At 45.7% G+C, this 23,107-nt stretch overlaps 3 protein-coding genes across 3 annotated transcripts; all 3 read right to left on the reverse strand.

The window, feature by feature from the left end:
* Positions 1–7,508: 7,508 nt before the first annotated feature.
* Positions 7,509–7,688, reverse strand: T265_05871 (hypothetical protein; the record flags this gene model as incomplete). The annotated part of the gene is made up of 1 exon (XM_009171000.1): positions 7,509–7,688. One exon carries the CDS (start codon positions 7,686–7,688, stop codon positions 7,509–7,511), a length of 180 nt encoding a protein of 59 aa, XP_009169264.1.
* Positions 7,689–9,758: 2,070 nt separating this feature from the next.
* T265_05872 (hypothetical protein) lies at positions 9,759–9,938 on the reverse strand (the record flags this gene model as incomplete). Its single annotated transcript, XM_009171001.1, has 1 exon — positions 9,759–9,938. The coding sequence occupies one exon, from the start codon at positions 9,936–9,938 to the stop codon at positions 9,759–9,761; it is 180 nt and encodes a 59-aa protein (XP_009169265.1).
* Positions 9,939–12,839: 2,901 nt separating this feature from the next.
* Positions 12,840–23,029, reverse strand: T265_05873 (hypothetical protein; the record flags this gene model as incomplete). The annotated part of the gene is made up of 3 exons (XM_009171002.1): positions 12,840–12,949; positions 19,737–19,757; positions 22,975–23,029. 3 exons carry the CDS (start codon positions 23,027–23,029, stop codon positions 12,840–12,842), a joined length of 186 nt encoding a protein of 61 aa, XP_009169266.1.
* Between the last annotated feature and the right edge of the window lie 78 nt (positions 23,030–23,107).

Raw genomic sequence — 23,107 nt, forward strand, 5'->3', positions numbered from 1 at the left:
AACGTGAAAAAGGCGACTTACGTTGGGGCCAAGAACAGTTGTCGCCGTTACTGTCTGGCCTTGTCGTTTCCCTGTTGACGATGGAAGTTACAGGGTTTGACACAATTACGTGCCTTTGAGCCAAACTTTCGATGGTATCGGCAGATCCATGTAGACTCGTCACGGTTGAAGAATGAACGTGAACGTGTAGGATGAGAGCGTGAAGTTGACCGAGAGCGGTGAGTTAGTTTGGCGGAAATTTGGGAGATCTGTAGAGAAAGTTCTGAAACTTGTTGCTTCAGGGCTTCAACGTCGGTCTGTGTGTTTGAAGTCATGACTACTGATTGCACTGAAGGAGAGGGCTTAGTACCGTAGCATGAAAACACCTGGTCAGCCAATTCGGCTAATTTTGGCAGCGTTGTGTCTTTGTCAACAACCGACAAGACCTTCCTTATGTCTCCAGGGAGGTTTTGCAACCACAACTCCTTGAGGATGCTCTCATTTACCGCCTGCTTTCCTTGTAGCTGTGTCATGTTGGAGTAGTTGAGCGGGGGTACGATCACCTAGTTTCACGCCGGCAAGTAAAACACGGAGGTTCCGTTCATCGGTGGCTGCTGTTCGCTTAATCAAAGCATCGGGTTTCTCATAGATGATGTCAGCAATTTCGACGGCAACTTCAGGTGGGAGATGTCCAACAACGCAACTATACTTGGTTTGTTGTGATCTAACGCGACGTCACTGAAAATTTGCCTCTACCTGAGCAAAATGCAGTCTAGGATGATGAACACCGCAAGCTGGTAGTCTTAAACTCAAAATATCTTGCGAGTCCATAGGCGAATCATTTGAATCAGACATGATAGTAATGGGAAAAATGAATACGGGAGTTCTAGGCGATCTAAGAGAAATAAAATTCGGGCTCACCAATTATGCAGTGGATAACGTGAGCAAATACCAATCCAAAGTAGTGAAATCAAGTGAGAAAAAAGGGGCGAGATGGTACAACTCACAGTTCGTTGGTAAAGTTATTTATTACCACCACAATAAATCCAAAGCGATCTCCTTCCTGGAATCTTCCTTGATATATTCCTAGATACTTTCTATCCCGTCGTAGTCTGAAAGGTAGATCACCGCTCGTTAATTCACTGCCAGCGTAACTCGACACAGCAAGAAGGGAACACGCTGTAATATGCAAGCCATGGAAGCACCAGGGCACAGTGATTCTTTGAAGGCAGGTGTTCACGACAATTTCTTGGATGGAAAACAGAAACAAAGCTCATGAGACCAAGCTCAGTAAGCAAGGTTGTACATCACCAATACATACATCCGAATCAATCAAACTGACAGACACCGTATACTACAGTGCCTTTCACGAGGTACAGAATTTGTATTGTCTCCATTTTTCTTTTTCGTTCATTTTAAACAAAAGTTATTCGGTATGAAGAGAAGGGGAATAAGCTGAGATTTTAGTGAGAGATAGAAAGTGGTACAATTTGAGTAATGATAAGTTACAAAGAAAGTACCAATGTACAATGGTCAGAAGGATCACAATATATCAATCCGTGAAATTCTGGAACTAATTTGAACTTTATGTGCGCAGACTGGTGAAACTAAAGACAGAACTTCTTCCCTCAGCCAAAAGAGCGGACCACCCAAAAGCCAATGGCATTGTGGTTCTCGGTGGTGAGCCCAAGCTCCTGAGGTCCCCGAATGTTGCCATCGCTATAGGCAAGACACCTTATGCTCAGTACATGGTAATATCTTGGGACCCTTAACATTTCTCGCTTGAGTTCTGCTACGTCGTCAGGGGTCTTAAATCAGTTCACATATGAAGTGTATCAACTGGTGTTCACGCTCGTAGGAATAAGCAAAATATGTTCAAGTTTGCCTGTCAAGCTGATACAAGAATCTCTGGCCTGAAACGTTTGGTCATGAAGCCAGTTGGAACCGTGTGGTGCATTCCTTTTTAGCCGCCGCTATCCAAACCGTCCTTCACCCGTTCCTGTTTTAGATGCAAGTTGGTCGCGCATTTAGGACTATATATTTATCGTAACCCACCTGATTTCAATAGACTATACGCTCGTGCAGTCGTTTCTCTCTAATTTTCTTGGTTGGGGTCATGGGTTTCTGCCATTATGTTCTGTCTTTTGCTGAGATTTAGCTTACTGATACGTTCGCTCATGATGGGCCAGACAAGCCTCGTGGGTAAGCACGAATGTTGTTGTTTTGTTTTGGCGTGCATTTCGTACACGTTCTGGATATTAACTCACGGAAAGTTTACAACCTTGACCATTTCGTTTCGGTGCTGCGCGAGATCACGGCGGGAATTTTTAACAAGAAGCTGAAGCACTGGAAGATGTTCTGTTGGGTGCGTCACGACCGACGACGTTAGAGGCGACTACCAGCTTCATCCATTCCCGTTGTTTCGGGGTGCCGACCAACTTGCGTGTTGAACATCAAGAGTGAACCGGCAAAATAATAACACACTCTAGCAACGCCGCTACCACCACGCGGTTAGAGTGAATTCGATGCTTTGATGCTTGCTTGAAACTCACTCTTCTCCTGTTAATCCAAGTTGACGGAATGGAGCACCGTAAACTTACACAACGTTCGCGAAGGCTACGGCGGACCAATGGCAATGAAAACGTGGGTGACGCGATCATCCATTACTTTTGGTTGAAGAAAATATGAATAACGACGCTGGCGAGTTAACGGGCTATGCTGAACGCTAAACTTGGTTTAATGATTTGAACGACTGTGCTCACTCTATATCTGGGGAACCTTAACCAAGATACCAATATGTCTGCGCTTCCGCATTAGACATTGAGGTTGCATCAGAAACTGAATGCTCTTTCACTGTTCACTAATCTCACGAACCTACTGGTCGTGACAGCCTCCACTGAGTTAGCTTTCTTCATTCCCGCCGGGTTTTCAAACAATCTTTTCCTTTTATCGAGCACTTGGAGCCGCCCACTAGGAATATCGTGATTTGCGCTTGTTTGACAAAAGCACGGAGACCGACACACCAGTACATAACAGTGGGTAATATCACTGACCTCCCAAGCCATCCGGTCGACGCTAGGGGCCGCACCACTTGGGTAGGCTATCGCATCGACGTCTTTTGTTGCGACAAGCGGCAGATAGTCATCTGTGGCTGAAGCTTGTTTTCCTTGGGCTATAGCCTACTTATGACGTGATAGACGCTCCTTGCACCCGATTTCCAAGCACCCAATATGGGTAAAGATTGTCTCCCGCCTCAATCTCATCGCAAAAAGAGACTTCAGAGCCCCATCGATGGCTGAACAGAGATTGCTATCGCATATATATGTCGCTTTTTCGGTTGAAAGCAATCCGGCGCTATTAAAATTGACTGCGTCACGATTCTTCGATGCTTGTGTTCTTGCGGTAGCAGTTACAACACCCGATGAACCTACCGACAATTAAAAGCGCTACGCAACATCATATCAAAACGAAAAGCTTTTAAAAAAGAGCCTCGCCTTACCGCTGACAACTAAAATTAGATTGATCCGAGTGTGACCACATTTTCGTGCTCACGGGTCCCATTTATTTACATATTTCAAAAAATCTCCGAGGCTCTGTGAAGCTACTTCGATTATCAGGCGCTAAACACAGCAACACCCGAACCGTTACCTCATACAAAATAACCCTTGCATCTAGGTTAACCTGGTGGCCAACCTTGTGTTATCGAAAATACATTTAATGCGTCCCCACTACCGAATTCGAGTAAACATTTAGAACGTTCCAAAACAGGTTTCTGTCACGTCATGTAGCCTACGGAATACATCGCATAAGCCGTGCAACTTTCCAAATGCAGCGAAAAACTTCCAGTGAGTCCAATATAAAGTCAAGTTTGTTAGACCTGCTGATAGGTAGCTCTTCGAAAAGCGAGCCAGGGACCAGTCACACAAACTTATTCGGGGGCTTAGCTCATCAGCAAATAACTGTGTATCCGAACAACGATAAATTCTGGTTGGCAACATTCGATGCCATATTGTTTAGCATAGGCCCTGCCTGGTAGAGGGCACTTTTCGGACTAATACTGACTGCAGATCAACAACAAATCTGGTAGCAAAAATGAGGGTGATGAAAGAGCTACAAACAGCAACGGTCGACATTTCCGCCCACGGGGAAAAAGACTTCGTCCCCCAAAGCCAAAAATGCTCGAGCAAACTGGGCTCCCACGGAATGAAAAACCCTCGCAAGCGAAAAGCACCCCCAGAAACCACAGAGACTGGAAGCAGACGACACCGCCACAGAGGCCCCTTCGGAGCCTTGGACTCAAACTCGGCGCACAACCAATAAGTTGACTAACCACCCTGGTCACTCTTCTTTCGGCTCTTCGCCCTGGGGGGCAGCAGAGACGGTGTTGAAATGCTTGTCCACAAACTGCCTCGGCCTTTTCAACAAACTCGGCGATGTTAAACAGTCAGCTTGCCTTTAACAACCGTCCATAATCGCACTTACAGACTTGGCTCACGCCAGATGTCTCTGATGCGGAGATCTCGATAGAAGGTTACTCTATTTTTCGAGACGACTCAAAACGAGGGTGGGCAGGTGGGGTTGCTGTGTACTTAGCTGCGGACTACTAATACAGATTGTCCTCTCTGACACCAGCCCCGCACTCTTTTGCGATGGACCGTGGGTCCGAATCCCGCTGCGCGGGTTCGTCTCTCTCCTTCTCGGCGTGGTCTACCGTAGCCTCTCGAGTTCACCTGAATATGACCAATTCCCCAAAACCTTGAGCAACTCTCCTCCAAATACCACTTCGCTCATCCCCTGCTGGTAGGTGACTTCAACGCCCCAAACGTCTCCTGGATGGAACTCCAGCGCGTCGAATCAAGCGGACTTTTTGCAGCGGCGCTGATTGAAGTCGTTCAACAGAGCGCTTGGACTCAACATGTTGTACCCACCAGATACCGCGCAGGCCAACTACCATCTCTGCTGGATTTGGTCATCACCAACGAAGGACACTTCGTTGATCAGGTAACAATTAACGCTCCACTGGGACATAGCGACCACTGTGTGCTTACCTTTAACTTCATCTGCTATTGGGCCGGATTTCCTGAACCTCAAACAGGGTTTCGAGACTTCTGCCGTGCAAACTTCTCAGGAATGCGCATCTCTCTTGAACAAGTCACACTGAGACCAGCTCTAGTGGAAGAACTATAAAGGATCACTGTCCAAAAATTTCACGAGGCTGACAAAACGTTCGTCCCAAAAAAACCGGCACGCACTCGGATAAACCGCAGGCTGCCAAAAAGGATTCAGCGACTTCTGAAAAAAATCTTAACTCCTTTTCAAAAAGTTGACTACAGGAGATACAGAAGATGAGCTGGCATTTCGTAAAATGCGAAACCGCTGTAAATCGGAAATCCGAAAGTGGAACATACGAAAACAAGCCACCATTCTGGACATCGTTCGAAAAAACAAAAACGTACTGTTCAAGTACATGAGACATCGCCGCAGAAAAAAAAGCCATCCGCGTTCTCCTTTAGGGACAGAAACGGAGAACCGACAAATGACCCAACAGTGGTATCTGAGGTTTACAATGAACACTATGCGTGTGTGTACTCAGCCCCGGCGTCCTCGTTACATCCACTCTTGTCAGGGCAAAACTACGAACAGCCTCTAACCGACTTGGTCTTCACGGTGGAGGACATTCGTCAACTCATGCACCAGATCAACCCATTCTGCGCGTTGGGGTCCGACGAGGTCCATCCAAGGATCCTGAAGGAAACGTCCTCCACACTGGCAAATCATTTTCACCTGGTGTTTCGTCAGCCGCCTGACGAGGGCCGCTTTCTATCTGCTTGGACTGAAGTGATTGTCACGCCAATCTACAAAACTGGTGACCGACAATCGCCTGGCAGCTACAGAACTATCAGTCTCACTAGCGTGCCGTGCAAGGTGATGGAACGCATTTTGAAGCGAGCTATCCTAGATCACCTTACTTCCAGCAATCTGATATCTCCAGCTCAACAAGGATTTCTCCCAAACCGCTCTTCCGTAACAAACACGCCCATGTTTATGGTCAGCTTAACCCAAGCCAAGGATGAAGGACCCATATCGGAGACCCCACATTTTTCGACTTCTCAAAAGGATTTGATAGGTTCCCACACGTCTCACTGCTCCACAAACTCGAGTCTTACGGGTTTCAAGGGAAAATCCTTCTCTGACGCAAGGCGGTCCTATCAGACAGGTCAGTCCGTGCGACAATAAGCTTGATCTACTCTTCTCCAGCGCCGGTCTCTATTGGATTACTCAAGGACCCGTCCTTGGACCACTGCTGATTCTGCTCTACGTCAATGACCTTTCAGATGTTCTTGCAAGTCCATGTCTACTTTTTGCGGACGACTTGAAATCCTGGAGTTGCAAAGCCAGCGTCCTTCAAATGGATGTAGACGCTGCCCCAAGCAGTGGTCTTTGGACCGGCACCTTCCTCTGAATGACGAAAAGTGCGTCCATATGACATTTGGAAGAGACTCAGCAAATGCTGTTTTTATGCATGGTAAGAAAGGACCAGAAAACATCATGAGGATAAATGCCAAAAAGGATTTGGGTATCTGGGTCTCCTCAAACTTGTCCTTCTCACTGCACCATAAGAAATCGACCAAAAAGGCATTCGCCATTTTACGGATGATCCGACGCACCTTCTCCCGTATCACTCGCACGGACTTCCCAATACGCTATGGGGCCTACGTCAGACCACTCCCGGTGTACGCCAACCAAGTTGTCTACTCAGGACGCACGAACGACGTCACCCCACTCAGCATATCCAGAAAGCCGCCACGAGAATGGTTGCCGGCCTCAAATCCGTAGACTACGAAACGCGTCTCGCGATGCCTTGATCTCTTCCCCTGGAGTAGCATCGCCTCCGAGGGGACCTAATTCTTACTTATGCCCTGTTTGAACAAAGCCTGGCAAACAGTCTCTTCCCCGTTGACCCGCAAACACACGGCGGGGACATAGTGAGATAAGCTCCAAGCTCTGAGCACAAACATTCATTTGACAAATTTTTTTCTCAGTTCGGGTAGTAGCTGCGTGAACTGACCTTCCTCCGACGGTTGTTCACACTCCTAGAACCCAGTTCAAAGCACTGTTAGACACTTATTTATGCGAATCCTCGCGATGGCGAGCATACTGCCCCGTACTGAGTGCCCAAAGAGCAGTGCTACACCCTTTTTTCACTTGTGTCTTTCAGGTGAACGACAGCCACTGACCGACGAGAACAAAAGCGACCCTGGAAACCTGGGCAATAGCCTCAATCCTGTGTATCAATCCGTGAATCCATGTCTTTCTTTGGCAACCACAGCTGCTGTTCTCCGGTTCAATGGAATTATTGGTTACTATTGTCACTTTGCTCCAGCTGGTATTATTCTAGTTCATTCGGCTATGGGATCGCTCATTAATCCGCAGAATAGTAATATGGCGGTTTCACTTAAGGCGTAGCACATCCCTCATACAGCCGAACAGGAGCCGAGTTGGGCACTGCTAAAGCGCTGAGCATTGCCTTATTCGCCACTAATGCAGGCGCTGGAGCATTGTGCAGCAATATCCCGTGCGTATTTGGAAACCACGTTCTTTTCCCAGACCCTCGGAAGCCATAAACGAGTGTTCCGGACATCGGACCAGAAGTCTTGCTGATCTTTTTTATTGACATTCAAAAATGCGCCAGGAGGTAAACGCTTCATGATTTCTACTTGTCACAAGATCTGCTGCATGACTTTAGAAGCCCATGAAAAATTCGACTTCCCCACAAGCTGCAACACGATTTATTTGCGAGGTATAACCTCACTCCGCCGTACTGATGCTCACCCACAAACCTTCTGTAGAGAACGTGAGCTCATGTACCTGGGTGAGCCATTGACCTCATAATGGGCTTTTCTGACTTCATCTAACGTAAAGGGAAAATTATGTGGCGTTTTTTGAAACGCAAAGCAGACAGCATCTACTTACATAAGCTAGCCTTACATGGAAAGCCGGGCCCCAGCGCTGCCATACATTAGCATTCGGGTCACCGTAAATCCATGATTTTAGACGCCGGGCTAACCTGAAACAGCAGTTGCCAAGATAACTACGTTCCTTGAAAACGCTCCTAGTTATTCTGAGCTATGCTCGATTTTGGTGCAAAATCAAATGTTTACGATGATTCCAGAGGAGCCGATTGTTTAAAATGACTAGAATTGCTCAGCTTGTCAGTTGCATGTAAGTTACCATCCAAACATTCATGGCAAAAACGCACCCATTCAAGAAAAAGTAAAAAACCTAAGAAAATCATACTATAAAGCAACGAAACGTCAAAACGGATCAATCAAGTCGAACTAGTGAAAATAGAATCCACTGTAAGAGAAAGTCCGATGGAGAGGGGACGGACCACCACATAAAAAATCATCTACACATTAGTCAGCCCAGAAATAAAAAAGCCCTTAGACAGAAATCACTCGACGCACTGATTAGATGTAAGTAGCGCACCACACAAGGTAACACCAGTCGAGGCGAACCAGTGGGGTTCTGAGGACGATGGGTCTTCGTCAGCTTGCCACGGTGGAAGAGATTAGTTTTTGAGGGGCTATATGAACTCAAGCAGTCAAGGAGGAAATAACTATGTAGCTGCGCATTAACGTCACTTCTACTGATGTGAAAAAGCTCGCGATCCAATTGTCTCCCTTGGTGAAAAATTAACAGCCATCTGGATAACCACTATTGAATGCACTAGAGACTAAAATAGCGAAACATTTCATATATGCAACTGTTTGTTTGGGTTGAGTTCTAGTTCGATTTTTGGTCAAATGGTTGCTCCCTACCTTCAAAGAGGTGTCATGTTGCCCGTTTTCCCCGTGCCTGTTATTTCCAGGAACCTTTTTTATCACCAGAATTACCACGAAGGGTATAGAATAGTACACTTTACCCCGGTTTCATCAAAGGTCTACAATACGCTATGGGGCCTACGTCAGACCACTCCCGGTGTACGCCAACCAAGTTGTCTACTCAGGACGCACGAACGACGTCACCCCACTGAGCATATCCAGAAAGCCGCCACGAGAATGGTTGCCGGCCTCAAATCCGTAGACTACGAAACGCGTCTCGCGATGCTTGATCTCTTTCCCCTGGAGTAGCATCGCCTCCGAGGGGACCTAATTCTTACTTATGCCCTGTTTGAACAAAGCCTGGCAAACAGTCTCTTCACCGTTGACCCGCAAACACACGGCGGGGGCATAGTGAGATAAGCTCCAAGCTCTGAGCACAAACATTCATTTGACAAATTTTTTTCTCAGTTCGGGTAGTAGCTGCGTGAACTGACCTTCCTCCGACGGTTGTTCACACTCCTAGAACCCAGTTCAAAGCACTGTTAGACACTTATTTATGCGAATCCTCGCGATGGCGAGCATACTGCCCCGTACTGAGTGCCCAAAGAGCAGTGCTACACCCTTTTTTCACTTGTGTCTTTCAGGTGAACGACAGCCACTGACCGACGAGAACAAAAGCGACCCTGGAAACCTGGGCAATAGCCTCAATCCTGTGTATCAATCCGTGAATCCGTGTCTTTCTTTGGCAACCACAGCTGCTGTTCTCCGGTTCAATGGAATTATTGGTTACTATTGTCACTTTGCTCCAGCTGGTATTATTCTAGTTCATTCGGCTATGGGATCGCTCATTAATCCGCAGAATAGTAATATGGCGGTTTCACTTAAGGCGTAGCACATCCCTCATACAGCCGAACAGGAGCCGAGTTGGGCACTGCTAAAGCGCTGAGCATTGCCTTATTCGCCACTAATGCAGGCGCTGGAGCATTGTGCAGCAATATCCCGTGCGTATTTGGAAACCACGTTCTTTTCCCAGACCCTCGGAAGCCATAAACGAGTGTTCCGGACATCGGACCAGAAGTCTTGCTGATCTTTTTTATTGACATTCAAAAATGCGCCAGGAGGTAAACGCTTCATGATTTCTACTTGTCACAAGATCTGCTGCATGACTTTAGAAGCCCATGAAAAATTCGACTTCCCCACAAGCTGCAACACGATTTATTTGCGAGGTATAACCTCACTCCGCCGTACTGATGCTCACCCACAAACCTTCTGTAGAGAACGTGAGCTCATGTACCTGGGTGAGCCATTGACCTCATAATGGGCTTTTCTGACTTCATCTAACGTAAAGGGAAAATTATGTGGCGTTTTTTGAAACGCAAAGCAGACAGCATCTACTTACATAAGCTAGCCTTACATGGAAAGCCGGGCCCCAGCGCTGCCATACATTAGCATTCGGGTCACCGTAAATCCATGATTTTAGACGCCGGGCTAACCTGAAACAGCAGTTGCCAAGATAACTACGTTCCTTGAAAACGCTCCTAGTTATTCTGAGCTATGCTCGATTTTGGTGCAAAATCAAATGTTTACGATGATTCCAGAGGAGCCGATTGTTTAAAATGACTAGAATTGCTCAGCTTGTCAGTTGCATGTAAGTTACCATCCAAACATTCATGGCAAAAACGCACCCATTCAAGAAAAAGTAAAAAACCTAAGAAAATCATACTATAAAGCAACGAAACGTCAAAACGGATCAATCAAGTCGAACTAGTGAAAATAGAATCCACTGTAAGAGAAAGTCCGATGGAGAGGGGACGGACCACCACATAAAAAATCATCTACACATTAGTCAGCCCAGAAATAAAAAAGCCCTTAGACAGAAATCACTCGACGCACTGATTAGATGTAAGTAGCGCAACACACAAGGTAACACCAGTCGAGGCGAACCAGTGGGGTTCTGAGGACGATGGGTCTTCGTCAGCTTGCCACGGTGGAAGAGATTAGTTTTTGAGGGGCTATATGAACTCAAGCAGTCAAGGAGGAAATAACTATGTAGCTGCGCATTAACGTCACTTCTACTGATGTGAAAAAGCTCGCGATCCAATTGTCTCCCTTGGTGAAAAATTAACAGCCATCTGGATAACCACTATTGAATGCACTAGAGACTAAAATAGCGAAACATTTCATATATGCAACTGTTTGTTTGGGTTGAGTTCTAGTTCGATTTTTGGTCAAATGGTTGCTCCCTACCTTCAAAGAGGTGTCATGTTGCCCGTTTTCCCCGTGCCTGTTATTTCCAGGAACCTTTTTTATCACCAGAATTACCACGAAGGGTATAGAATAGTACACTTTACCCCGGTTTCATCAAAGGTCTAGCTTCTGCCCCTCAGTTTGCTTGCCTGGCCTTTCTTTTTGGATGCGAGTGCTCCAAGTCAGGTCCTCATGAATCCAGCGAAGATAGATTTTATTGCCACAGCACCTGGTGTTCGCACATATATGAAAACCGTTTCTCTTCAGCGTAAATAATTTACTCAGCCAAATATGAGTTGAAATATTTTTGACTCGGATGAGTTTATCGTTGGTTGATCAGGTGGCTGTTGATCTGACCGCCGAGCTTGGCAATGGCAAACTTTGTACTAATGCTGCCTGTTATTAGGGCGAGAAAACGTTTGCAAGCCAACTGCAAAGCTCGGCCAATAGATAATCAATCACCTGATCAACAACCAGTCAGATAATATATCGCCGTCAACCTCAGCGCCCTCGTCGTCGAGATTCCTGATCAAAAATATAACAAGTATCTTCCTTACCGGCCGCACATTGGGCTTTTGTGGACACCAACCATTTCGGAGCTTTTTGCATCGCCGGCTGTTGCCGGCCCGTCTTACCAACGGCAGCCTCATTACGTGTATTTCCGAAGGTTTAATGAACCGTACGCCTATTTTTGTCCTACCCGGCCACGTCCCACTCTATCTGCAATAAAAGATGTGCCTTTGTCGCGATTGAAGCCTTCTTTATATGTCCAGCAATATTCAGTTGAACGACAGATACTTAAGTTGTGCAGCTGATAAAAAGAGCGAGGTCTCGGGGTCCACATAAGCGATCACGGTGAGTGTAATAAAAATCCGGGAGTGTGCGTTGCTGTCCATCTACCCGTTATTGGCATCGTTTTTGGTCTGTGCCGCAATCGATAGGTGAAATCAAGCTTGGCAGAGTGCATACACGCGTATGCGCACATGCACAAAAAAGTCAGTGTTGAGCTGACCACGAAAAGCATATGGCATTTCTTGTGGGTACCACTAGTTCTCCCCAAAAATATATTAGTTACTACACTACGTCCATCCCGGTGGTGGCTTGTGTATTACCTAGTCCCCAAGGACCACACCGTTGGCCAAATAACGACTGATGGGTCCTATGCATTAACACTGCCTGTTGACCAGATGAGTACTAATCTGTTCAGCGAGCTGGACACTCGGTCGGTATGGTTTTTAGCGTCATTTTGGGTGACCAATACTCACAAGTGCCTAAATGACTTTAGTGGGGTATCGTTAACAGAGTGAGTACACGTATCCTTTTCACTGAAGTGGATGGTCTGGTTGTGAAAATTTTGCCATCCACGACGGTGTGTGGTAAGGTGGCGATGCTCCGTATTGCGTCAGTATGTAAGTGATAATGACGGCGAATGTGTTTGCAAACTGACACGATGCGACTCACCACTGACCTACTATGTATCGATGTTATCCCATCGGTCTGTCTGCTGCGAAGCCGTTTAGCTCATCAATAAAAACAAACAACCACTGAATCTCTTGTCCGCTGGTATCATTATTAGCCATTCATTCGTCGCTGAACGCGGTTCCAATCAACTCCACCTATAAAAAAGGTAAGCCTGTTTGACTGCGACCCCACAAACACCGTTGAATTAAGGCAAGCAACTATGGTACCTGTTTCAAACTGCCAAGTCCTCCTGAAAAGGCCGCCTGCACTGCGCACGCTCCGGATTTTGGTACACTCTTCGGCGTTGGTCTCCACTCGTTCTGCCTGTCATCTCTCACTACCAACGGAACGTTTTGTGTCTTGGCTAATAAAATCGTTTTCCACTTCCAATTCCACTCTCAATACTACAAGATTCGCGGACCCCTCAAACCCCGCGTCTGAAGACAGAAAATCACAGGAGTTTTTGAACCAGTCATCTTACAGAGGATCAACAGGGTCAGACCATCATTCGCTCCACATACTTCCCTCCCAACCTGCTCAGGACTTTTTGGAACTCCTTCACACCCGTTCATTTTTCCATACAAAACAACCCTAACCTCAGTTTCTCCGTGAAGATCCACATGAATTTGTGTATGTTTGCAGAGCCCTCATACATCTATCACGGTAGTGCGATTAAGTTAGCACAAAAGCCACTTCTTGCGTTCGGATAAAGTATCCAAATTCTAACAATCTACTTCACCATATCAGAAGACGATGGTCAAGTTCAGAACCCTTATCTCAGGTGCGATGTGACCTGGCTAGTATATGCCCCGCGAATGGCAACCATAGTCGTCTCATTTGATTGCTATTCATACTTCTCATAAGGCACTACAAAACTAAAGACGTCTTCGTGTCTTCAAGAAAAGATCTTCTAAAAGCATTGTATTTTGAATCACATTACAATCCCCTGAGAATTTCCACCAAAATTCCTAATGAAATGTGTCATTTTCAGGTAGACATTGCTCCCTATGCTGAAACACGCTCCCCAAAGCAAAAATCAAGTTCAAGCAATCCCGCGCTTTTTGCCTCCTGTCAAATGCAGTGACTTTATAACCATTCTCCCATAACAACTGTTTCTGTACGATTTTGTTAAATTGTACTCCAGATTTCACCACCATCTGGCCGACATTTAATATTTTCTGCATTTCACAGACCTTTTATTCACTTCCCGATACCATGTGCCCACAGTTGACTTGGATTCCACTAGGCGTGCCCCTTAACGTCCTATAAATATACTGTGCATCTCTAGCTGGCCCTTAAGAGTGGTTTCCCCAGCCCTCGTAACCAGAGTTAATTTGTGCCTATCCATTATTTCTCAGTTCTGCAGACCTTTTAGCCTCCTGCGATTTACTTACCCTTGCCAGAACGCCACCTTAAGATAAACAGCTGAACCGATACCACATTTTTCTCAGTGAATGATTTATGCTACCTGCAATCGCGGTAACCTCACACGTACGACGCACCCAAAGGAGTTGCTTCACCATTGCGCGGGGTATTCCCGCAAACTGAAAAGTTTGGTTCCACCCATACTCTGCTTTTTTTGTTGCTCTCCCAATTACAGCCCTTGTCTGTCCTTATCCCGTCCCCAGCGCTTGAAGACTGGATCGAGTTTGACATCTAGCTTGATGGCTGTTAAGAAAACTATACTTCTTCGAGCAAGCACGTCTTAACTGGTGAACGGTATTTTCGAGTGACGCGTAAAACCAGAACCTCCGGGAAGGCAAAACAAAGTCGGAGCTAGGTTTCTATACGGTACTAATAATGTAAGACAGATCCACCAATTATACAAACCTCGACAGTAGGTACTCGTCCTAAACAAATCTTCTACTTGGACTACAGATGTATAAACCAAAGGAACAGACAGACTCCCATGTGAGACAGTCACACGTGCACAAAGTTGGCCACGAATGGCCAGATGACGTCAAGGCCAAACGAGTGAAGTGGTAAGTACAAATAAACGCCAGTTCACATGCACGCACCAAGCACAATATAGGTACGGAATAAATGTGGGGAATTTCAATTGTCAACGTAATTGACGATACACACATGTTTATTATCTTTACTGAATCAGTACGTAAACGTTTGATTGTAACCAGTGCCCTCTCCTACCTTTATGCACGAAGAATAATAAAGCATGCTAGTAGTTCCCTTCTCACGCGACCCGGTTAAAAGCTCAATTCATTCATGTCTATTATTGTTAACCGTAATAATACTAACAACAACAATACTAATAATAATAATGTTTATTCTCAACTGGTGGGTAGCGTACCGTCAGGCATGATCATAGTATTACAGTCAGAATAAGAGCATGACTGATGGCGGTTGTGAATAATGAGAATTCCCTGGAAAAGGGATGGTGACGTAAACGGTGGCCATTGACGAGGTAGACGAAGTAGGGATCCAAAATTACAAGGGCTCTTTATCTCCTATGGAGAACATATCAGGTGATTTAAAAGTGGCGGGCAAAAACAATACGAGTGAGGGCATGACAAAAAGCCTTCTGCCTGGAATACGACAAAGAAGAAAAATTTCGAACTGCAGGAAGTGTGGGGCCTGAATGATGGATCTGAAGAGACAGCAGAACTGCCACGACGTGGCCGGCCAATTTGAACTAAAGCCCAAAGCCTTCACTAGGGCTTCATGGCCTTGGGCTGTAAGGCGTATTGCTACGGAAAGCGTAAATGGGGATGGTGAAGTGGGGTAATGTGTAGTACGGACAAACGGTGGCAGGAAACTCAGAATCACAGTGTGCAACAAAACTTGAGCGACTCACTAGTGTGGCTGCTGGAGCAGGGTCGAGTGTAAAACTAATTGAGAAAACGTCTTTAACGACGTCATGGAGCACATCCAGCAGCACTGACCAAAAAAGTGCTTGCAAATCCACTGGCTGCCAGGCACAAGCAATGATCCGGCTGGTCCCGCCAGCATACCGCGTAGTAATCATAGATATCCCGAGGCGATTCTTCCTGGATGATAATAAATAATTCGCTTCTCCATTGCGCGTTTTCTCCTTTTATGGAGATTTTGGCCCAGGCAGAAAAATATTAATTCCTCCCGCGTGCTACATTCCCGGACTCTGTAGCAGCTTTCCATCGAGATTTTCATGCTCCAAGTATTATTAATACTAATACGATTATCTCACGACGTTTAGGGGACATGCCGGTCGGCGCATGATTCAACCGTTACAACTTGGACGCCGCGTATACCAACACAACGGAGAAGAAAGTACAACGAACGAGAAACGAGAACGAGTTTGATGATGAACCCGGGTGACTTAAACCAAAATTTAAAAATTGTTGCTGGTCATGATTGACCATGGGCGATTCAGTAAATGGCTAGGGTACCAAAAAGTAAACGTAAAGAGTGAGACTAATGAATCTGAAGTGAAGACAAATGGCAAGTTTTGTCTAAAAAATATAGTTTAAATAAAAATTGTGTAGACTCACTGATGGCATGTTTTGGAAAGGTCAGATGTAAAGGGTATTTTCGATAGGGTGATGGTGCAGAATGAACACTGCTTATGAAATCATTGAACTTATGGAAGAGGCAAACTGAAATTGCAGCGCAGTACCGGGTTGGTTTATTTATAACAAAAAGTTCAGCGGATTAGAACGAACTTGCCATAGAAGCGGTTGTGGCTGGTTGAAAAATTTGTTCGCAGTTGCAATTACTGGGTCCAGCGGGAGACAGGTGACAGTCAAGGGTAAGAAGAAAATAGTTGCGGGAGCAGCATCAGACTGGATAAACCAAAGCCATGCTTCCGTGCTTTAATTACATGCATCAAAATTTTGACTCCTACTCGTTTTTAATCGCAATTTTACATCCAATTCACCCACGTTACGGTGTTCACTTTGATGGAACGCTGATCACTAAGAAATCACACTCGAACCCCATATAAACCGAATCGGCATCCCCAGGCAGCCCTTCTTCCGCATCAGGTTAAGGCTGTTTCATCTTGCGTTACATTGCTCGTTAATATTTTTTCTTAAACAAACATGGGTATGCGTTTCAATTCCGAATCTTGGCGCTTGTCACGTTTTTGCGCCGTTAGATAAGAAAAGCACCATACGCAATTCACGCCGGACTCATACGAGACATGTTTCTGAATTGTTTTCATCTTCTCCAGACACCAAAGTGCTTCTGTAACTTACTGACTGCCTCACTGATCTATCGATCTTGGAGACCCTTTGTACTTTATAACTTGTCAAGCTTGTTTGTACATCATTAGGTCCCCGCTTCTCCCAGAGTGCCCCGAATCCCCATCGTCCTTCTTCGGCTACTGCAGATTGCGATATTTTCTATTTGCATTTTATTCACTTAATTATTTTCATTGACCCATTTGTTTATAAAACTGGTCGTCAATACAGCATCTACTACGATCATTAGTATTTTTCCACAACTCGGCACTTACAGGATAGCCGCTCCTATAATGCAACAGCTCCAGTCGTAGTGTAATATCCGAAGCCACCAGGCCGTAAAAATGTGGTTATCGAAACCACCGGCGTAGGAAGTGCCTGGTGTTTTTAGACATAAAAGTATGAAAATATTTCCGGACGGCTGGATGTTTGTCTTGATTTTGTTGCGATAGCTTCTAGTCCATTTAGCTCCGGCACATCATCACAGACACACTAAATTCTGGCCAGAACGAATATCAACCAGCGATCTTCTGTTGGCCGTCTATTTGAATTGAATGAACCTATTTGTTGGCCTGGGGTTTCTATTTTCCGGTAAAATAGCTGCTAGCCCGGATCAAGTTGCGATACACCCGCTTGCTGGGATGCAGGCCTGTATATCTGGTGACCCTCGATTGCGCTGTTGGTTGAGTACGTTCGTGAAGTAAGCTTCGTCTTGCTAAGTTATCCCGACGCATTTTGCTTCCACCCGTCTTTCGAGCCCTCCGAGCAAAGTCTGTAACAATGAGTTTAGTAATTATGCTAAAAAACAATGAACATGCTTGGAGTTGGCCTTTCACCGGCATGTATTGGGCTTGTGGGCTGCAACCCTTCCCACCAACTGTCGTAAATACAAATAGAGAAATCATTTGGCCTTCAAATCCCCAACGCAGCCCCGATGTCATTTAAAATTGTTTTATTGATATGCACTCATTCGCAAGCAAATTTTCTCCTACGAGAGACTCACTAAGTTTGCACAACTCAAGCTGACTCTCTTTCAGCCGGCAGCAATTCATGACAAAGCAGCAACTTCGGCTAAAAGCAATCACCGGTGTAATATTTCACGATATGTTCCGGTTTCCGGGTTTGCTTTACTGCCTGATTTATCAGCAGCGCACGACCGCTTTTTAGGGCAGTGAAAAGTAGAGTATAGATATGCCATTCTTCAGCAAGGCTTGTTCACTTGACACTGCCTCTCGATTTCATTACTGAGCTTGCATGATTAACGTATTAGGCTGCTCCGAAAACGCGACTCTCTGAACAGCTACACCAACGACCTACATGATTGGTTAACCAACGCAGATTCCCTCCCAGCTGACCGCTACCCAACCCACATCTACCGATATTTCAAAGCACTTGAAACTTTTAGACACTACATATTGTGTTCGCTACTGCAGAATCTTTCTCGCTCACTCTTGTGTGACCTTGGAGAAAAAGGTCACCTGGCACTTCATAAAGAAAACTACTCACAAGTTTGCTGAAAACTCTTCGACAGCGCACGACCGGTTTCGCCCTTCTTGGGGCTCATCAGGCACTGTTTTCTTACTCTCTTCGACTGGCTGCCAGGTAAGTTCCGCCAACGAATGTTAGGTATATGACCTATCCCTCACTTTCCGCCATGACAACCTTGTCCCTGATTCAGTCAAGTTTTCTGGATCCCCATTCTTAAATTTGAACCGACATTAACCCTAGTTTGAGGATCCATGGTGCAAATCTTTAACCTATTGCAGTGGGACTACTTGCCAGCTCCGAAGTTCACCGAATCTCAGTCTCTGGCAGTCCTCCATCGTAAGGTATTGTTAGCCATGGCTTTGTGCATCATGTTTGGGGCAGCGGCTGCAGCCTAGTCACTTAAAACGCCACAATCAATGGTTTCTAACCGGAGTAAAGGCAAGTTTATTTGGCTTTCGCGGAAACTCGATTTCCGCTGCAAAGGCTGCTGCCCTCTCTCACTTTGGATAAATCCTTCTTGAGAACAAAGGTTCAGCCAATGACTCAATCGTTTTTGTTGTTGCCTGGTCATTGGTTAGCAAATTTAGCAAAATAAATACCACTTTTTGTTCTCAGTATGCTTGAGCATAACAAGGTTTGGCATTTTACTGCTTTATTTCCCAACGGTCTCATAACATGTCCCTATTCTTGTTTTTCATTTTTCTTTTTTGGCATAGACTAAGAGGGAGATGCGGTCCCCCGCCCAGCATAGGAGGACGCTAATGAGGTTTTTCAGTGAGGTGATCTACTGTTGGTATTATCATGGCTTTGATTTTACCACAGGACTTTGAGCATATGGCTGGGCTACGTGTTGGCGCTAGAACTAAAGCTAAAGATACCAGGAGAGGAGCTGATGAACACTGCCGTGAACCAGGGGTGGTCAGACAATCTTCGACGTGGTGTTGGGTGAACCACAAGTGTGGTTCCAAGAAAGCGATACATTCCTCAGCGGCGAAGCGGGCACGATAATTTTGTTTCCAATCGCAATGCTCAGTGTACCTCTGACTAGGTAACAAACACCCGTAAGGAGTAAGGGGTCATCATGATTAGCAGACATGCACCGCGAGAGAGTTACACATTTTACCTCGGAGGACAACATAAAAACATCGAAAAGCCACTACAGATGCGAAGTGATATGGTGCAGTGGGCTTGGGAAGGCTCTATTGTAAACGTTCTGAAACTCGTGAAGAAACATTTTTGCCACACAAAAAGATATCCCATCACTAAACCGTAGACTGCTGGCCATTTCCACATTTAATCAACCAAAACAAGGCGCACCTGGTAGAAGTTTGATGCCGACCCAAGGATGACCCTCATAGGGAAGTGTTACCGATACGCATAGAATCCGTCAGTGGAACGCGGCACGCAAGAAAACGATGTAGAACCCAAAAGGTCAGCGTTAATAATAGATTTTCCCTAACTCGTGGGGAGTATAATAGCTGTTGCATGATCAGACTTCACAATATGGACAAGGCGAACAACGACACAACAGGGTAATGTAAGATCAAAGAGACGGGCTTACCATGTTGTAAGTAATCATAGACTGTGAAAAACAAAATAGTAGGAACGATCAGGCTCAATTTACGAACAGATCAATGATGAGGCTGGTTGACTTGAACCAGATTTGAAAAACCGTTGCTGGTAATGAACGACCTTGACCGGGTGAATAAATGGCCAAAGTCACCAAAGTCACAAGTGGGCATTCACTATTCGAAAATTGTGAATTGAATTTTCGAAAGCTACGACGTGTCCATGGTGGACTAAAGTGAACAGGCAACGGAGTTCAGAGTAGAGTCCAAATTTTTTGGCCCCACAGAGGCAGCCCGGGATCTCAGAGATGCTAGGAATGAATTCCACCAGAGGAATGATTGCTTCAGTGGAGCAGCAAATTTGGTGAGCTGCGAAAATATGAAGGTAGAAGAGGATAGTTATTGGTTTGAGCACATACGATACAAAATGCAACATCTCGGCGTAAAACGTTTATTTCCACTCTCTGTGTTTTGCAGGCAAGAGAATTAGGCGGTCAATCAGACTCTCACAAGTAGAGAGGAAGAGATGAATACATTCAAAGAAGAGACAAACAGCAATATTCGTCTCAAAAGCATGGTTTGCGCTAAAGAAAGGTAGACTCACTGACGCCACTGTTCGGGAATGGCCGGTTGTAAATGTTGTTTGCTAGGGAGAGGAACTGGCAGTGTGCAGGGCCAGTCTAGCAACCTAAGTAAAGTCGTTGAACATGTCAAAGAGGTATACCTAAAGCGCAAAGCCAGTATGGATAAGTCCGAACGAGGGACTCAGTGGGTTAGATGGTACTCGTTCTAAAGGCGGCTGTGCTTGAGTAAACAATTCGTTCGTAATTGCTGGCAAAAGAACGAGTTGGCGAGAGGGCAAGCTTAGATCTCGTTGGTGCTTCCGACGTCAATAAATTACCTAGGAAATCTAGCAATATATTCTGTTCCCGGGCTAAATGACAGCCGAAAATCTTGCCTCCATTTGTTGAGGCTTGGTGAACCAATACATTGGAGCTAGGCGCGATCCGGGGTCTTAGACAGTACCGGTTTTGTAATGCCAAGAGTGATCACGAAGAATTCGCCATCAGATCCGGATGAACTTCAGAAATCCTCGCCGGAGAAAAGTTTTCGCCGAGAGACTGCGAGATAACAAATGAGGCTTTTGTGCACAGAACGAGCATGGTTTAGAGTGAAGCTAAGGCTCGTAAGCCTAACTATCCCTCCTGGAACTGAGCGGTATCAGTGGCTCACAGGTCTTTAGCGGGTATACATAAGAACACACCCACATGACCTCAAGCTTTGCGGCTTAGTTAAGGTACTGTTTAACAAGCCTATCGCCAGCCCTGGACAGGCTTACTGAAGGGAAGACAAAGAGCAGCCGTATTACGAGCGAGCTTTCGACTTGAAAACTCATCGACTTGTAATGTCAAAACGAGGGCGACATGGTTCACCTAAAGAAAGCTGCGGCAAGATGTAGCAGTTCATGAAGAGAAAGATACTTGATGGACAACAACACCTACAGGCCATGACACACAGTGGGGTATTTGGATCAACATCATTGGCAATCCATGAGAAGGATCGAGTTAAATGATCTTTCGCGAAACGCTTGTAGTTTGCAAAGAAAAAATAGGTTCACTAAGATGCCCCCAGGGTACTCAATCTAAGGGTGATTTCAGTAGTATACCGGAAATTTCAAAAATGGTAACCAGGGCCCATGGCAGCTAAATGTCACTTTACAACCAAACGGTACCTTCACGTGGCGCGTAACACCAGCACATCCGAGAAGGAAAAACAAACTGAGCACTGGTTCTACATGCTATACTTTTATTCACAAAATGTACAAGGCTCGACAAGAACTACTCGCCCACCTGAACTATCGCTCGACACTGCTGCTGACGAAAGCATCGGAGGTTACCTAAATGGAACTTGCCTCACAAGGCTTTGCTAAACTAAGGACTATGACATCCAGTCTAGTCCATTTCTTACAGCAGAGGGAACTATACTGACTGAGGCCCTGGCGAGGTGGGATCCTCCAAACCGACTTGGCTGACATGTCGAATAGTGCAGACGGACTTGAGGCTGGTACCCGTGAATGGGACTCTGTACAAATTGACCTTATTTCCTGAATTTGAATTGAATCAGATATCACAGACTGTCTCATGCTTTCGAAAATGCAAAATTAAGGGCATTAGGTGTTTATACTTGCTGCGCCTATGTAAGTCCTTTGACGCACTAGAGCAAGCCAAACAATAAGAGGATTGAAATCACCGTGGTTTATTGTTGCTTCGTCACCATGATTCTTGATGACTGCCATGGAGGAGTTCCGTGTAACAGCCCCTCAACGTGAAAAACCTATAGTTATTGAAGTAGATATATAAATTTGCGTGTGCTGCCATTGTTTCCGAGCGAAGTTAAGGCCACTGGCTCCATATTGCAACGGGCGTCTCGAATCCGTTGTGTCCACCCCTCGAGCAGTCAGCAGAGCCTCCCACTAATTGTTTTTCTCCCCGGCTGTGCCCTTCATCCACTGCCAGTCGCGTAATTGTTAGCGAACGTCTTCTGCCAGTGAGTTACTATCGGCGTTCATGAATCATATCACATAATGTATCGACATAAAATTACACCCACTGACTAAATGGCACTTAATTAACGTGTATCCTGATATAGACGTGTTACTTACACAACTCTTTTCTGTTAAGCGACACAGTTGGCAAATTACACAAAATTCAGGTGTCGACCGGACCTGGGATCCAACGTGATATGTGACTACCCTAGTTTACACATCTTTGGCCTCCCAACCACATACATGCCACCGGATCTCTCATACCAACATAAGCAGTTCTCCAACTGTGCACCAAGATGCCATCCATCAACAAAAACCAGCACGCGTTTATCAGCCTTTCGAACCTTCCCGCACGGTCTAACCGTGTGACACAGCCCGTGTGGATTGCCAAGTAGCCTTTCGCGCCAGTGAATGCACGGAAAGGGGCCTATTAGCCACACAACACCCCCAGCTGCGTGTAGAGTTAGAATTTACGCCAGAATGTCGCGTTTTGTTGTGTCTGTGCTAAAGCAAAGAATCAACCTGATAAATTCTCATATTTTTGCGGCTCACCAAATTTCATTGTCCACTGAAGCAGTAATACCTCTTGCGGAAAAGTGTGGTGGAATAATTTCCCAGTATTGCCGAGACCCCGGAATGCCTAGGTGGGGCTCAAAAGTTTGAACTCGTACTCTGTACTCAGTTACCTGTCTCTTCTAGTCCATCAGGGACACGTCGTGGAAGTCGAAATTTCAGTTCCATCGTGCGAAAACTAAACGCCGTATTTCCTCCGTAGCCAAAGTTTTGAAGGCGCGCGCAATGCCACTAATGGGGTCATGA

Source organism: Opisthorchis viverrini (assembly GCF_000715545.1).
Source record: "Opisthorchis viverrini unplaced genomic scaffold opera_v5_116, whole genome shotgun sequence".
In the NCBI taxonomy this organism is placed as follows: domain Eukaryota; kingdom Metazoa; phylum Platyhelminthes; class Trematoda; order Opisthorchiida; family Opisthorchiidae; genus Opisthorchis; species Opisthorchis viverrini.